The sequence below is a fragment of the Musa acuminata genome, unplaced genomic scaffold (assembly GCF_036884655.1).
Source record: "Musa acuminata AAA Group cultivar baxijiao unplaced genomic scaffold, Cavendish_Baxijiao_AAA HiC_scaffold_1051, whole genome shotgun sequence".
Taxonomy (NCBI): domain Eukaryota; kingdom Viridiplantae; phylum Streptophyta; class Magnoliopsida; order Zingiberales; family Musaceae; genus Musa; species Musa acuminata.
In genome coordinates, this window is record NW_027021265.1 from 96,086 (window position 1) to 112,390 (window position 16,305).

Sequence of the window (16,305 nt, forward strand, 5' to 3'; positions counted from 1 at the left end):
TGTCAAGGAAATACTTCTGCAAGAATTTGCTAAGGTACATTATATATGTTTATGTTGCCATTATTATGATTATTTCTTATGATGCTTCCTTAAGGTTATAATACAAATTAGAGAACTATAATTACCATAGTAGAACTACTTCATGTAAATCATACAAACTTGTCTTTTGATATCTCCTCTATGCCGGACATTAATTTCTTGGATGAGATAAACAGAAAACGAGTCTACAAAAGCTTGCTGCTTCAGAACAAGGACAATATTTAGACCTGACTATATCATTGTAATAGTCATAAACTTCTCTCTTTTCATTCCAGAATCATGATTCACAATATCATTGATAGAGACTAACCAGAATAAAATTTAATTGTTTGTTTTGATTATGAGAGAAGAGTTATTCTTGACATCCCCAAGTTACATGTCTAGATAATTTTTCCCTTAAATAAATCTTGAGCAATCAAAATTTCTCTTCAGACCTTCCAGAAATTACAATTGAAAGTTTGTCTTCTTGTATGATATTTATTTTTTCATATTTGTGTTGTATATTGTCTTTATATTTGTTTTCTCTGCAGTGATTGACTCAACCTGATTTATTGATACTGAACCTTAAAATGTTTAGAAATTTTGGCAATTTTAACGGTAAACTCTTTGTATGAGGGTAATATTGGAAAAAAAAAGGAAAATGTCTGTGAAGATGCAAGGAGCATCTTGTATTAATTGTCTTTTCACAAAAAAGTTTAACAACTGATACTGCCGCATTATAAAAAAACCTTTTGACATATGAATGCTGAAAGAATATTATCCCAGTATATATCTGATTAAAGTATATAGTTGGAAAATCTGCTACATAAAGAAGCATCAGAATTCCAGATACTTTATAATATCAATAATTAAAGATAACTAGTTTCTATTGTGTAGGGAATAGATGCACTTGGCTTAGCAACTTTGGAAACTTTGACATCTGCTGCTGCTGCAAGGTTGCCTTTTACCATTGGATATTCATCATCCTTCATGGATAATGAGGACATTGCCAACTTGAGAACTCTAAATCGCCTTCTTCTGCTGCTATCCAGACTTCAGAAGAATGAGAATCCAAATTCAGTAAGATTGTCATCTTATTATAGCGTCATTTTTGACACTTGATGGTATAATTCATGTATTGTTAGCGTCATCACATATCACAACTAGCTAAGTGGCACAGAGTTAGGTGATTAGAATGACAACAAGTGCACCATTAGCATGTTATGCTTTTCGAATGTTGCCATGAAAGATATACCATATTATCAAAATTTCCACAGAACATTCTTGAAACATCTGGTCAGATTGTTCATGCTAGTTTGTTGAGCGTTCAAATTTTCTTTGGCTAAGCTATATATTTTATCTTGCTGGAGAATACTACTCTAATGCTTTCCAATCATCAGGACTTTTGCTGATCAAGAGGTTCAAAACTAGCATTTTGAATAGTTCCAAAATTCTAGTCTTCAATGTTCAATAGAAGTTTTTGATTTGGTCTTCGTTTGAACCTGAAATTCTTTTGCAGGAAGTAAACTATGCAAATTCTGGAGAGAACAAAAATGCTTCTGTGGAGGAGCTATCTCTCGTTCTATATCAAATGACATCTGCACAGGATATTTTACCAATTCTTTCTGTCATTCCTGAGGTAAGGATGATATAATTCCTAATTCTTTATTTATGTGTCTGAACTATACTCTGTACTTGCATGGTAACTATTACACAAAATACATGCGTTTATTTGTTGTGGTTCTCTCACAATTGTTTTTATTATTGTGTAGTTTATTATAGCTGAATTAACTTATGTTCCCACAAACAGAAATATGTCTTTGCAGATATCTCAGTTTGTACATCTATGCTTCACTAATTCACTGGGTGTTTGTCAAAATAGGTAGGTATAGACTTTGCTGCTAGTATCTGTTGATTCTTTGCATGCAGGTACTTCTGTTGGTGACCTAAGTTTAAGCATGATTAAAGTATGGAATCTTGCCAGAAGGCATTTGCTGGTCATGCAGTACTTAAGTTTTTTGACCAAAGGACATGGAAGGCAAATGAGTCAAAGTGATATATTAGAATATCGGTAACATGTAATGGCTGGAACTGGCTATTTTTTATTACATGATAATATTTCCAATAAACAAGAAACTTCAGGTGCAGGTAGGCCAATTGAGGATGTTCGTCTTGCAATCCAACTATTAGCTGGGCAGACTGGTCATGTATTCTAGTTAGATTTAGCAATCTGGTGCCATACATAGAGGATATGAAGTCTGATGCTAGAACACGGTGATAATAATGAACTGATCAACAAACGTAAGACCCAGTAGCAGAAAAATCCCATGAAAAGATTTTGAAGGAAAAATAAACCAGGGAAACTGTGCATGTCAGAGAAGAATGGTCCCAGTACAAAGTACAATTTTTTGTCAGAAAAAGCATTTGTTGATTTATTACTATCCCTGTGACAAACTGAAGCCTACAAAATACAAATTTTCATGAAGTTTAAAATCCAAGATGAGCCATTGGAAGACAGTAACACAGAAGGCAGCAAATGCTCTCTATTAATAGGGCTAAAGGAAACAATAAATCAAGTCCATATCTGAGAGCTTGAGAATTATGGAGATGGAAGGATGACCCTATATCATGATCAAAGCAGAAGAGAAATCTGAGCTATTCCTCAAACTAAAATGCAGGAAATGACATCATTGGAATAGGTGGAGTTGAGAAGATCAGAAGAGAAGATATTCTTCAAGATATCACATTAATACAATGGATAACCAAGTCATCATGCATCAGGGTTGAGAGCAATTGAACTGCAAAATAAATAGATGTTGCAAGGTCTGATGTAAAAATGAGTTTGTGAAAAACTCGAGAGATCCTACAATGTAAAGAGCAATTGTCTAAAAGTGGAAAGGTGCCAAAAAATTTGAAGAGAATGGACTCATTGGTCATTATTAACTGAAACAGATCCTTCTATTAGATGGCATTTTTTTGTACTTTAATCCATTAGCAGTCTAGCACCACTCAAGTTCATGGACACCATGGATCCATTTAATCCATTAGATGGCATTAAAAGAACTAGTATGGATCCTCTATTATACTTGATTCATTCTCCTTTATGGACACCATGGACCCATTTACCACTTTCATGTATTGCTGAATGCAATGCTGCATTCAGCCAGATTTTGCAGAATTGTTGGCATTCATTTCCATCGAACTATTAGCAAATGTGTCTCATCCTTCATTTGTCTGATCTGACTGGTTAATACCAGTGGATATTTACTTTGTTTTTATTTGTTCTTCCTCTGTTCCATTCTGGCAGCTTCCTTCAGAGTCGCAACAACAACTGGTTCGTCTACCAGCAGATTTAGCTGGGAGGCTGTTGTCTCGTGTGGTAGCAAGATCTATCAGACGGATTTTTGTATAAGGCATGTACAACACCACAGATCTGCTTTTCTTCCTGAGATCATCATAACCCTATAACTTATCTAATTGTTTTCACATCTAATTGAAGTTGCTTCCAAGGCTCATTATTTGGCTCGCCTCCAGAAAGGGATTAAAGGGACTCAAAGTGATGCTTCGACTTGTTTATTGGATCCATGGTTTTGTTTTCTTTGGTAATCCCAACCACTGCAAGGTAAAAGGTGATATCTTTCCCTCTGAAAATTATGTACTTTAAACAGAGTTGATGTGTATACATGTATATATAGAATTCAGTGCATGCCTTGATTGCTTCTAGCAATATCTTCTTCAGTCATTAATTGATTCAAGAGGATCGAGATCACTGTATCTTGTTTAGCTTGAATTGTGATTCGAACGGTAGAGGGTAGATAAATGTGTGTGACTTGCATTTGAACAACTAGACTGATGCAAGTAGCCAACAATAAGGATTCCTGGCAATCCATGCATCTGTAATAATCAAGAGAAATGCTGTTCATTAGATCCTAATGGATAATATTGTCTTTGATCGTTAGCAACCTCTTGGATCTGTTGATGTGGTGCTTCTATTTGTCCACAAGCTGATGCACTAATTACGTCAGATGAAACCATTATAAACTGGGATATGGAGTGGAACATTTCATCAGCATGGAGAAGTAGAATCCACTGCAAGGGAAGTCTAAATCAACTGCTGCCGCTTGAATTTGAGTCACACCAGATAACCTATCAGTTTGGTATTGACTTCAATCATTCCATGTCGAAAATATGGTTTTGAGACTACATTATGAGAAGATATTTGATCACCTGTGATGAACATATCCATTGTGGGGTATGCTTTCCCTGCTGTTGCTCTTAACAGTAAATTGTTCTCTTGGTAGTAAACATGGTGCATCAAAGAATCTGATTCATGAACAATATTATCCTGTTCCCTTGTTGATCTGCGCTATGTTGCATGGCTCCCATTTCAAGTCAAACTTTGCTGGAACAGTATACTCTCTCACATCATGTCCTATTATGATAGTTGGATAGCAATGAATTCCAAAAACTTTTTCGAGTTATGTAACTGGTTGGTCAAGTGAATTTTCTGCAAGAATTTGTTTGGTATAAGTTGGCATCAGGATCCCTTCTCAAGTGAAGGAAGAACAAAAATACATGGAACATATGCACTCTCCTGCATAGAGAATTCTGAGTCAATTTCTTGAAAGAATCTTCCAGGAAAGCTGAGTCGAGTCTATCTCAATCATCATTGAGATAGATGAGCTGAGCTCATCTCAATTATTTGGTGGCCATCTTATACTATATTTTCTCTTCCTAACCTCTTCTTTTCTCACAAAAGTTTTATGATCCCAAATCCTGCATACAACACATTATGTTTTTTTTTCCAAGATAAGATATTATATATTACCTACAGAAATGATTACAAGCGACTCCGAAAACATACATCCTCTCGGAAATATATCCATTTTATTATACATGATAAAATCTGTAGGTCAATTAATTAATAATTATGTTACATAAAATAACAAAATTATCTTAAATAAATAAATAAATCATTTCTACTACATTCAGAATCAACTAAGACCATAACGTCATGCAATATATTTTTTCTAAAATTAAAACAATTTCATCTATCAACATCAAAAGCTTTAATTCCATAAATCCAAATTCTTTCTAAATATATACACTTGCTAAGATTTAGTTTTTTTTTTTTTTTTTATAGAGTAAGTGGCAAGATTTGAATTCCGAAATTCTTTACCAACTAAGCTAGTCCTACTCAACTTTTGATCACCACCAAATTAATATTTATGACGTAAAATGTAAATTTTATAGTCGATTTGCTGCTATCCTATCGTCTCTATTAATATATCAAATTGAATAAAAAAAATATAATTATAAAAAAAAGAAAAAAAAAATAATGAAACGATTGCTAACAGCATAGCAGTATCCATATCACTCGAAATCTTATCAATTTGACCCACAAGCATATAGAAGAATTGAGAAACAGGAAAAAGGATATCCATCCTGTGGGCTGTTCCTAACGAGAGGGAGTCGAACACTCATTTCAAAATGCTGATAAATCGTGCCATAATCTACATGAATTTATGGCCTGCAGGTAAAACAGGAAGCAAGAACCAAAAGATACGTGCCACCAGAGCATGGTGGTTGGAGAAGAAGAAGAAGATGATGATGCACCTGCGAGCTACATGTCGCTTGAGGTCGCTTTTCTGATTCCTGCAGCCGCAAGAGACGGGGGAGGGGCGAAGCAAGGGAGGAAAAAGGCGCCGCCTTTACGCTTCTCTGCTCCGCCGCCCAAAACTCCCACCTTTTTTCGTTTCTCGTCAGATCCGCACCGAGTTTTTATCTTACCCTTCCTAAAGATTCGACCTTTGTTTGCTTCCGGGCTCCATCAATCGCATCAAGGTGACGTTTCCGAGGTCTCTTCCTCTATTGCGTGAATCATGCGTTAGACGCTGCGTTTGTTGTACCCTTATTTGTGTGTGGATTTGCTTGGCACTTGCTCTTCCGCCTCAAAAGAGAACCGTTCTTGTCTTGGTGCTCCGCTTCAGCGAAGATGGTCTTCTGGGAAGGGTGGATCAGCGATGAGTTGATGGGCACCTTTTCTCCTATCGTGGTTTATTGGCTATACGCCGGAATGTATCAGCTGTTGCCGCCGTTGGACCAGTACCGGCTGCACACAAGGAAAGAGGAGGAGCAGAAGAATTTGGTGCCTCTGTCCTCCGTGATCAAGGGAGTTCTACTGCAGCAGCTGGTTCAGGCGACGGTTGCAGGGCTGATGTTCTTGGTGAGCAGTTCAAAATCCTTAAACAATGGCTACTGATCTGGTTTCCATAAATTTAGTTCTAGATGAAGTCAATATTAAGAAGGATCTCATAATAATTCTTTTCGTAAAAGAAAGTATAGATTTTGATGTATATGGTGTAGTATTCAATTAAAATGGATGTAAAATGTTTGTCTTGATCGATAAATGATTCTAATAAAAATGTTGGTAGGCAAATGATTCTAATAAGGCCCCTTTTGGTTGTCTTTGGTCCTTATCTAAGTAAGAGAGCCTACATGTCTGATCAAGTAGTTAGGTTGTGTAGATGTTTGAAGATTGTGGCCTGTGTTAAGATAGATAGTGTTGAGTACCATTTCTTTGTTTTATTGTTTCCTATGCTCTTACTTGGGAGTTTTACGAGTCACCAGAGGGTTTCTATTTTTCATTTTTACTTCAGATTATATGGCATTTCTTCTCGTTCTATTATAAATAATCATTTGAAAAGTTTGGTCCGAAAGTAGTTGATTGCATTGCATATCATTAAATGTTTGAGATGATGATGATACATATTTGCTACTTCTGGTTGTGTTGGTTAATGCTTAAGAACACTTTTGCTCATTTACATGGTATGCCTTTTGTTCCCTTTCTGTAAAGCAGTTGAATCTTTTCCTATCATTTAGCTCTTCTTAACACTTGATAAATGATACAATTATTTTGTGTTTGTTTTCTTGGGATATAATTACTGCTGTGCGCCTCATATTTTCTTCTATAACATACTCGAGCATTTGTGGATTTTGTATTTGTTCTGTCTTGTTAAATTTGGAACAATTTAGGAACATTAGTTGAACATGAATACTGCTACATAAGGGCATGTTTGATCACTAGGGAGGGAGGGGTTATCAATCAGAAATTTAATAGCTGGTAGTGGCATCTTTGATCAAATTTGGTTTGGGAATGATGATAGGACAGGCAGATTGTTGTTTTTGGCTGGATCATAAATGTTTGACAAGTAGCCAACATTAAACAGGGAATGATGTCCAGACTCAGGTAGGTAGCTGTGTCTTTTATGATACAAGATATGATGAGAAAGGTCTTGAATAGTGTAGGACCAGAAACCCAAAGTGCAACATCTTTTACAACCTTTGGTATAGTCTGTCTGCCCTGGCCATTAAGCTTTTTTGTATCTGTTAATCTATTTAGGCTTTGATTAATAGGTTTTCACTAAATACATGTAATCATTCTTGTCCCTATTGGAATGCCAATTCTGCCAATTTTTCTTTGGCTTTTCCCATGGACCTTATCATAATTGACAAAGCATTTATGTCTTTAAATAAAAAATGTAATGTTTTTTTTTTCTATATTCCGTCATCGCCAGGTTTCTGGTTCTTCATTTGTACAAAAACATGGTTATAAATTTGTTGATGATTACAAATGGAAGTGACTAATTATTTGATAAAACCCTAGGGTTTTATCATAGAAGAATAGAAAGAAAAGGAATGATCACTTTGAGAGGATCAACTTCCTTGATCACTTTGAGGGGATCGACTTCCTTGATCACTTTGAGGGGATCGACTTCCTTGATCACTTTGAGGGGATCAACCTCCTTATCACTTCGAGATGATCGGTCTCCTAGGATTTGTCAAAAAATTGGAATAATATTTCATAGATCCCGAAAAAAATTAATACATCTATAAGAGTTCCAGAGTCTATCAAGACTTGGACTCATAATAAATAAAGAAATCTTAAATGAGCTCCTATACGAGATAAAATCAATAAAATATTATTTAAAACTCAAAAAATAAAAAAGGATCCTAACGTTATTATGATCTCGAAAACATAATGATATTGTATTCCTGAGTTAATGCCTTAAAAAGTAGCATTTGTAACTCGAGAATACTATGATATAATATTTTAATGCCTAATTTAATGTCTCCTTGATCAGAGATCGACCTCCTTGATCACTTTGAGAGAATCGACCTCTTAGGGTTTGTAAAATACTGGAATAATATTTCATATATCCCGAAAAAAAACTAATACATCTATATTTGAAGGGTTCTACCTTTGAGTCTATCAGGACTTAGACTCCTAATAAATAAAGAAATCTTAAATGAGCTCCTATCCGATTAACTAGACAAACTCAATATAATATTATTCAAAACATAGAAAATAAAAAAAGGATAATCTCGTAAACTTAGTGATATTGTGTGCCTGATTTAATGCCTTAAAAAATAGCATTTGTAACTCGAGAATACTATGATCTGATGTTTTTTTTATGTTGGTCTGCGACCTCATACTGCAGATTACTGCTAAGCCAAGTGGAGAAGGCAGCATAATTCAACCATCCTTACCTGTCCAACTTATCCAAATCATGGTTGCTATGTTGATAATGGACACATGGCAATACTTTATTCATCGATACATGCACCAGAACAAGTTGTTGTACCGCCATATCCACTCCCAGCACCACAGACTGGTTGTTCCTTACGCTATCGGCGCCCTTTACAATCACCCACTGGAGGGCCTTCTTCTCGACACCTTCGGTGGAGCCATCTCATTCTTGATCTCGGGGATGACTGCAAGGACGGCTGTATTCTTCTTCTGCTTTGCTGTAATCAAGACTGTCGACGATCATTGTGGCCTTTGGCTGCCTGGGAACATTTTCCACATCATCTTTCAGAACAACACTGCCTACCATGATGTCCACCATCAACTCCACGGCACAAAATACAACTACTCGCAGCCTTTCTTCTCGATATGGGACAGGTTATTGGGTACCTACATGCCATTCAGCTTGGTGAACCGTAAAGAAGGTGGGTTCGAGGCAAGAATAGGAAAGAGACTAAATGGCATGTCATAGTTAGAAGGTAGAGACCGAGGTGGTGTGCAGAACAACTCCAGGACCTGTTCTGTCGATAATTTTAAATCAAATTAATCATCCTCTAAAAACTAGCTGGATTCTTTCTTGGTGCTTATCATTTGATTGTTCTCTCTCAGCTTGTTTGCCTTGTTTCTTGGCCATGTTTCTCTTACACTTGCTTACAAGATGTTGTATCTTGAGTTTAGGAGTTCTGAATTTTCCTCCCATGTAAAGAATTATTCATCAAGAATGTTTTGTGAGTGTGGATTAAGGCTTAATTTCTGGGATGATTGAGACAAAATTTTTGCTTTGAGATATCTGCAAAATATAGGAGCACAAGTTTCTTATGTCATACCAAATCATATGAAAAAAAAATAAAGAATTATTCTTCAAGAATGTTTTGTGAGTGTGGATTAAGGCTTAATTTCTGGGATGATTGAGACAAATTTTTTGCTTTGAGATATCTGCAAAATATAGGAGCACAAGTTTCTTATGTCATACCAAATCATATGAAAAAAAAAAAGGTTCTCATTATTGACATGCTTGAACACTTTTGCTTGGTTAAATTATACACTAAAAGATGAAACAGCCTTTTTCTTATCTCTATGATTGTGCTTATATTGTTTAAAGTGTGTCATTAGTGTTTCAAGGAGGCAAAGATAGGTAACCAATTGACTACTTATGAAGAGCACAAATGCTTGAATCATCATTAGCAATTGGCACCTCATAAATGCAGTGTTGACAGCTTATTTCTGTTGATATTTCATTGCCCCCAAGAATGAAGAAACACTACATCATGTACTTTCATATGTTGCTTGTTTATCTTATACATTTGCAGTATGGTTATCTTATATTGGTGGGTGATAATGTCAACACCATCCATAATATATATATATATATATATATATATATATATATATATATATAGCTTGTTCTGAAGCAAGAAATTGTCTGAAAAAAACTCACCCTATGCTTGTTGGTATCTTCAACACTCTTTCTAATTTTCTCTAAGATAAAATTTGCAAGATAATTATCTCCAATATTCTGATGTATGCAACAGTTAGCAGACAAAATTTTCTTTTTTTATTATTTATTTTCATGATTGTTGTAATTTGCATGAAGCAAAAGCAGAAAAAAGAAAAAGATTCATCAGCCTACGAATTTAAATTTAAAAGTATGCAGTTATATGAAATAAACTCATCTACAAAATTATGGTCATGCAAAAAACATGAGAAGAATGAACTCTGCATCTATTACTTTTCCTTTAGTATATTGCTTTATGTCTTAAAGTTTATAGACTTCCTTAGCGCCTCATTTTGCATAATTATCATCTGTAAGCAAAAAAAGAAAAAGGAAAAGGATTAAGGGGGTCTCTATGAACTGATAATTCAGACATAGATCATGACACTAATTAGATGAAAGATCATATCAAGAAGAGAGAACTATGTGCTAAACCTCTCGTGCACGTAACCAAGAAATAACATCCAAGATGAGCTACAGCCAAAGGAACAATAATGTCAGACGGTGGCACACGAGAGCTTCATGTTGAGTGACACCCAGAGTTCCCCCAAACACTTCAGTGAGGACATGCTTAAGGCTTAAGCTGAGAAAGCCCTACTGAAGCGTTTGAGGGACTCCAGATGACATCCAACTCTTCTTTTCCCTCTCAACCAGCTTGCCTTAGGCTTGCCTGCTACGGAGGCCTATTTATAGAGAAGGTGGCCTCCCATTCATCTCCTTAGAACTACTACTCTCTCCAGGTGTGGAAGCTACGGTCGAGTTATCTGAGAGTCGCAGGGCATATATTACATACAATGGACCTGGACACCTTCAGGTGTGATGATCTACGTGGAAGAAGAGGGTGATAGAACCTTCAGCGAGTCTCTTTCTCAAAGATGCCATGCAAGGCTTCATGCGTGCAGAGAAGGTGGGACTTGACTTGGCTTTTACCTGGTTCTCTTGCTCGTCTCTTTGAACCTGAACTTTAACCCTCGAAGGGAATGTGCATCACTGCAAGTTGAGCAACAGCAATGGGACATTTGGATGGTGAAGGAGAATCCAACAACGCCTTGAACTCTTTTCTGGAGGGTTGGGGACTGCACGAAGATTCTGGCAGGACAACAGATATGGATTCCCTATATATCCTCCATATAACCCATGAATGTGTCTAGGTTCAGCGGAGGTGGATTGGCTGCATTGTTCCATGAAAGTTGATAGCCATGTTTGTATTTCTGCTGGTCCTAAGAGAAACATGTAGGAGATTCATTATATACACGAAACAAGGGTATTTGTCGGATTCCCTCAGTCTTCAATCTATTAGGGTTCTTCTAGACTGCCTTGGTTAGTCACAGTATGTGGTGTTTAGGGAAGGCAATCTCGATCTTGCGGTTGTAGACTTGTCCTTCTGTGTGTTGGCCGTCTCTTAGGAGTGTTTTTGAGGCACTTGTTAGGGCTCTAAAACACAATCAATACATTAGGGTATTAAAAAGAATATTATTGAGAAAAATAAATCATGATGATCTTTTTAATATTTTGATAATGTATTATTATCATTCTAAATTATAAAAATTATAAAATATATAATTCTATCGGGATCATGATCTTAACATAATCTCCTAGAAATTATTTATATAAATATTTCATATTTATTATTGATTGAAAAAATAATATAATTATATATTTTGTATTATCTCTTTATGTATATAAATTCATACTCACTATCAATTAAAATTTAAGTTAATTATTTATTTCATGATATTAGAACTTTATACTATAGCAAGTCTGTCTTTCTTATAAGAGTATTTTATTATCTACTTTTTAACATGGTTAGTAATGACTTTTCAACTAGTCACGTATGGCCTCGATTAACGTTATAGTCCAAACACCTCTCAAACTTGTGCCCATAAATTATATCTTTTGGTATACTCAATTTTATTCTCTTTTAGTCGGTTATAATATTATGGGTTATGTAGATGATACCATCACTTGTCCTCCACAAACGATCAAAGAGAATAATCTTAAAGTTGTTAATTCTAAATACACTTTTTGGAACCATCAAGATCATCTTCTTCGAAGTGCTATCAGTACCTATCTCTCTCGCTCCTCAAATCATTCTTTACTTAGCATTTACAAAATCCTATTATGAAGTATGGTCCAAGCTTGCAACAATGTATGCCAACTATGGTCGCCTTATGTAACTTTAAAAACCTCTCACTTTTTTAAGGGCACACAATTTATTTCTGTCCATATGCAAACTATCAAAACTCAATAAATGCATTTGCTATTGTTGATGTACCTCTTGATGATGAAAAGATCATCTTTTATATATTAAATGGTCATAGTTCAGATTACAAGGAGATCTTTGATGAAAAGATCATCTTTTATATATTAAATGGTCTTAGTTCAGATTACAAGGAGATCTTTGCTGTAATTCGTCCCCATTATAGTCTTATATCTTTTGAAGAACTTCATGGTAAGCTTTCTAAAAATCTTATTTTAAGCAAGAGTCATTACCTTCTGATACTACTTTTATCATCGTCAATTTTACTAATAAAATTAATTCTAGCAACAAAAGCAAGATTCACAACTAGTAAGAGAATTATCCAAACAATCATTTCAATGGTAACATACAATAAGGAAATAACAAAACTATCAATAAATCTAGGCAATAATTCAACTACAAAGTCACGTGTCAAATATGTAACATGCAAGGCCATGTTGCTAAGAAATATCATTGCTTATAAATTACTATTCTTTGGTTGTTTCAACTTTCATACCTTGTTTTCATTCTCACCATCGTGTGCTTACTTTGCTGCTCAATTCTTTCAACCTTCATCAAGCTAACTTGTTAATTCTAGGCTACTCATCAGTTTGACTTTAATATTCTATCTCTTCATTTATATTACTTTCTAATGTTCTTTGTGTTTCTAATATGAATAAAAACATAACATTTGTCTTTAAATTATGTTCTTCTAATAATATTTCTATTGAATTCTTACCATTTCATTTGTTGTAAAGGATCTCAATACGAGAACATATCTTATAGAGGGGTTGAATATTGATAGAGTTTAGTAGCCAACTGTTATACAATATTCATCCAAATTTATCTTTGCTTTGCCCACCATCAAAATTTTATTTCAAGAATGACACAATTGCTTAGGGTATTATTTTTTCAAAAGTTCTAAATCATATTGTTCATTTTTGTAATTTACCTTTATTATCATCATCATCATCATCTTCTTGTTATCACTTTTTATGTAATTCATGTAAATATAATAAAATGTACAAGCTTTCATTTTCTATATCCTTTCTCATAAGTAATTTACCTATTGAATATATATATTTTGATATTTGGGATCCTTCACCGATACAATCTCATGATGGATTTAACTATTATATTATTTTTATTGATAATTTCATAAAGTATATGCGGTTATTTCTTATGAAATAAAAATCTAAAAATTTCAAGTTTATTGTTGAAAAGTTCATTCAATGATCCATTATTTTATTTTACTATAATAATAATAGTGAATTTTAAAAGCTTTGTAACTTTTTTGAAACTAATAAAATATCTTGTTTTCTTAAACCTTTACGTACTCTTTGACAATGGGATCACGAAACGTCATTATCAATCAACACATCACCTAAACCGGTTTTAATTTTAACTTTCTTACCTTCCTTACTTCAACTTTATTACCTTTTTAATTTTAATCTCATGTATTTGTCATATCAACTTATCTTATTACTCGTATGCCCATTGCAGTTCTCAATATGATTTTACCAATTAAAAAAGTATTTAAATCCACTCTTAACTATAGTAAATTATTTTTTTTATGTTTATATTATCTATGGTTAAAACCTTACATCGATAATAAATTGGAAGCTCGATCAAAATCATATAATTTTTTTGAATATTATACGAATCAAAATGTCTTTAAATATTTTGATCCATCAACTAAACGAATCTTTATTTTTTTGTATGTTGATATTGTGGAATATGTTTCTTTTTATAAATTACTTGACTCTCTTTTACCTGTACTAACTTTCAATAATATTATGGATTGGGTCTCCAAATTGATGAGCCATCTCATATTATTATTTCGATTAAAATATTAATATCACTCATCAATCCAAATACTTTATCTACTTCGGAATCCACTAAGTCTTTCCTCAATGGTGCATGATGAATAATAGGTTATTTCATCTATCTAATTACCTCATGAAAGTATCACGTATTAGGAGAATTCACAATAAGCTTTAGTTTCAATATCTCCTATTTTACTTTTTTTTTTGTTAAATATGTCCTGAAGATGCCATTGACCTTACATCAATTCGTCCGATGATTGTTGGATCTAAAACTCAAGTCTTTAAACCAAATAAATATTTTTTATTTTTATAAAATAATCTTAAAATTTTATTTACGAGCCTTCTATTGTCAACCAAACCTTAAAATATTTTGAATGATGAGCAACTATGCTTAAAGAATATATTACTTTATTACATAATGATTATGAGACTTGATCCCATTGAATTCAAGTTAAAACCTTATAGAGTGCAAATGAGTTTTTCATATCAAATGAAATCTTGATCGGTCCATTAATAAATATAAAACAAGATTTATTATAAAAAGATTTCATCAATAGCCTGACATCGAGTATCATGATACCTTTAGCTGAGTTATGAAGTCAAGAAAAACTTGTATTATTTTATGTCTTGTCTTGTCTAACAATTGGGAACTTTGACACTTAGATATGAATAATACAATTCTTCATGGCCATATTTTCGTAGATATATTTATGAGGTAACCTCAAGGTTTTATTGATCATAATTATTCTCAATATATCTTTAAGTTACGTAAGGCTCTTTATAGTCTCAAGCAAGCCCCTCATGGTATCATGAATTTCGAATACATCTAGTCTTAATTATATTTCATAATTCTCAATATGATAATTTATTATTTATTTATTCTCTTGAGGGTATTATCATATTTTTACTAGTTTATATGGATGACCTAATTATTATTAGTAATAAGTCAATAATTAATCAGTTTATTTAGTAGCTTGGAAACTAGTTTTCTATCAAAGATGTTAGGCCCCTCAACTATTTTCATAGTGTTCAAGTTATCCACACGATAAATAGTTTATTTCTTTCTCAATAGAATTATATTCATGATCTTCTTAGTTGCACCAAAATACTCAAGGCCAATTCTATTACTACGTCAATCTTTACAATCGTGTTCCTCTTATATTATCTAATAATAATAATTTTAATGATTGCTATTGAGTATCATAAAGTTATTGGTAGTCCATAATATTTGGCATTCACTCATCCAAACATACACATACAGTAAATAAGTTTTCTTAATTTATACATAAGTCTACTTTCAACCATTCGACAATTATTAAGCACCTACTATGATACTTAAATGGCACCATTGATCATAGCTTATTTCTTCGAAAGGACTCTCATCTAGTGCTTCATATATTTTTTGGATGTTGATTGAACAAATAATACGAATGACAGGATATCTACTGGTGCTTATGTCATACTTCTTGGTCACAATCGAATCTCTTGGAGTTTAAGAATCAATGCTCTATTACAAGATCTTCTATAGATGCTAAATATCGAGTGGTTAATACAACTACTAGATTTTGTTAGATTTAATCATTACTATATGAATTATTTGTCATATTATTTGATCGTCCATCTATATATTATCACAATATCAAAGCAACATATCTTCATGCTAATTCTATATTTCATTGTCAAATGAAGCATTGATTTTCAACTTGTCTGTGACAAATTTCAAAATGATAAACTATGCGTCTCTCATGTCTTATCTTTTGATCAATTTGAAGATGTTCTTATCAAGCCTTTGTTTTACTGGTTATTCTTTCTACTTCGATTTAAGATTAGTGTCTCTGACAGAAACACCATCTTATGGGTGCATATTAGGAAGAATATTATTGAGAAAAATAAATCATGATAAGATTATTATGATTATCTTAATATTTTGTTAATATATTATCATAATTCTAAATCATAAAAATTATGATGATATATTATCATAATTCTATCAAATAATAAGGATCATAATCTTAACGTATCTCCTATTTTATGAAATAATTTAGATGAATATTATATATTTTATTATTAATAAAAAAATATATAATCTATTATAAAATAATTTAGATAAAATATTTTATATTACATATTAATTAAAAATTAT

General features: G+C 33.3%; 2 protein-coding genes across 5 annotated transcripts; both read left to right on the forward strand.

Annotated features, from left to right (window-relative positions):
* The first annotated feature begins 6 nt into the window (after window positions 1-6).
* Window positions 7-3,976, forward strand: LOC135665971 (uncharacterized aarF domain-containing protein kinase At1g71810, chloroplastic-like). Its single transcript, XM_065177434.1, has 5 exons — window positions 7-34; window positions 916-1,098; window positions 1,538-1,657; window positions 3,326-3,431; window positions 3,518-3,976. The coding sequence occupies exons 2-4, from the start codon at window positions 1,009-1,011 to the stop codon at window positions 3,428-3,430; spliced, it is 315 nt and encodes a 104-aa protein (XP_065033506.1). The 5' UTR covers window positions 7-34; window positions 916-1,008; the 3' UTR covers window position 3,431; window positions 3,518-3,976.
* A 1,445-nt stretch (window positions 3,977-5,421) lies between these two features.
* Window positions 5,422-9,392, forward strand: LOC103981062 (very-long-chain aldehyde decarbonylase GL1-9). Of its 4 annotated transcripts, none has more exons than XM_009397644.3 (3): window positions 5,422-5,862; window positions 6,009-6,244; window positions 8,520-9,392. In XM_009397644.3, exons 1-3 carry the CDS (start codon window positions 5,598-5,600, stop codon window positions 9,075-9,077), a joined length of 1,059 nt encoding a protein of 352 aa, XP_009395919.2. In that variant the 5' UTR covers window positions 5,422-5,597; the 3' UTR covers window positions 9,078-9,392. The 4 variants fall into 4 exon arrangements, with proteins under 4 accessions (XP_009395919.2, XP_018680062.2, XP_009395920.2 ...); XM_018824517.2 differs by having other exon boundaries at window positions 5,725-5,876; XM_009397645.3 differs by having other exon boundaries at window positions 5,726-5,862; window positions 5,977-6,244.
* Window positions 9,393-16,305: the final 6,913 nt, after the last annotated feature.

What these genes read in the sequence shown, in the direction of transcription:
- LOC103981062 (XM_009397644.3), top strand. Translation starts at nt 5,598, where the DNA reads ATGGTGGTTGGAGAAGAAGAAGAAGATGATGATGCACCTGCGAGCTAC. An exon ending in GCTCCATCAATCGCATCAAG is followed by an intron (nt 5,863 to 6,008) that starts GTGACGTTTCCG and finishes GCTCCGCTTCAG; the next exon opens with CGAAGATGGTCTTCTGGGAA. An exon ending in TTGCAGGGCTGATGTTCTTG is followed by an intron (nt 6,245 to 8,519) that starts GTGAGCAGTTCA and finishes CTCATACTGCAG; the next exon opens with ATTACTGCTAAGCCAAGTGG.
- LOC135665971 (XM_065177434.1), top strand. Translation starts at nt 1,009, where the DNA reads ATGGATAATGAGGACATTGCCAACTTGAGAACTCTAAATCGCCTTCTT. An exon ending in AGAATGAGAATCCAAATTCA is followed by an intron (nt 1,099 to 1,537) that starts GTAAGATTGTCA and finishes ATTCTTTTGCAG; the next exon opens with GAAGTAAACTATGCAAATTC. An exon ending in TTCTTTCTGTCATTCCTGAG is followed by an intron (nt 1,658 to 3,325) that starts GTAAGGATGATA and finishes CCATTCTGGCAG; the next exon opens with CTTCCTTCAGAGTCGCAACA.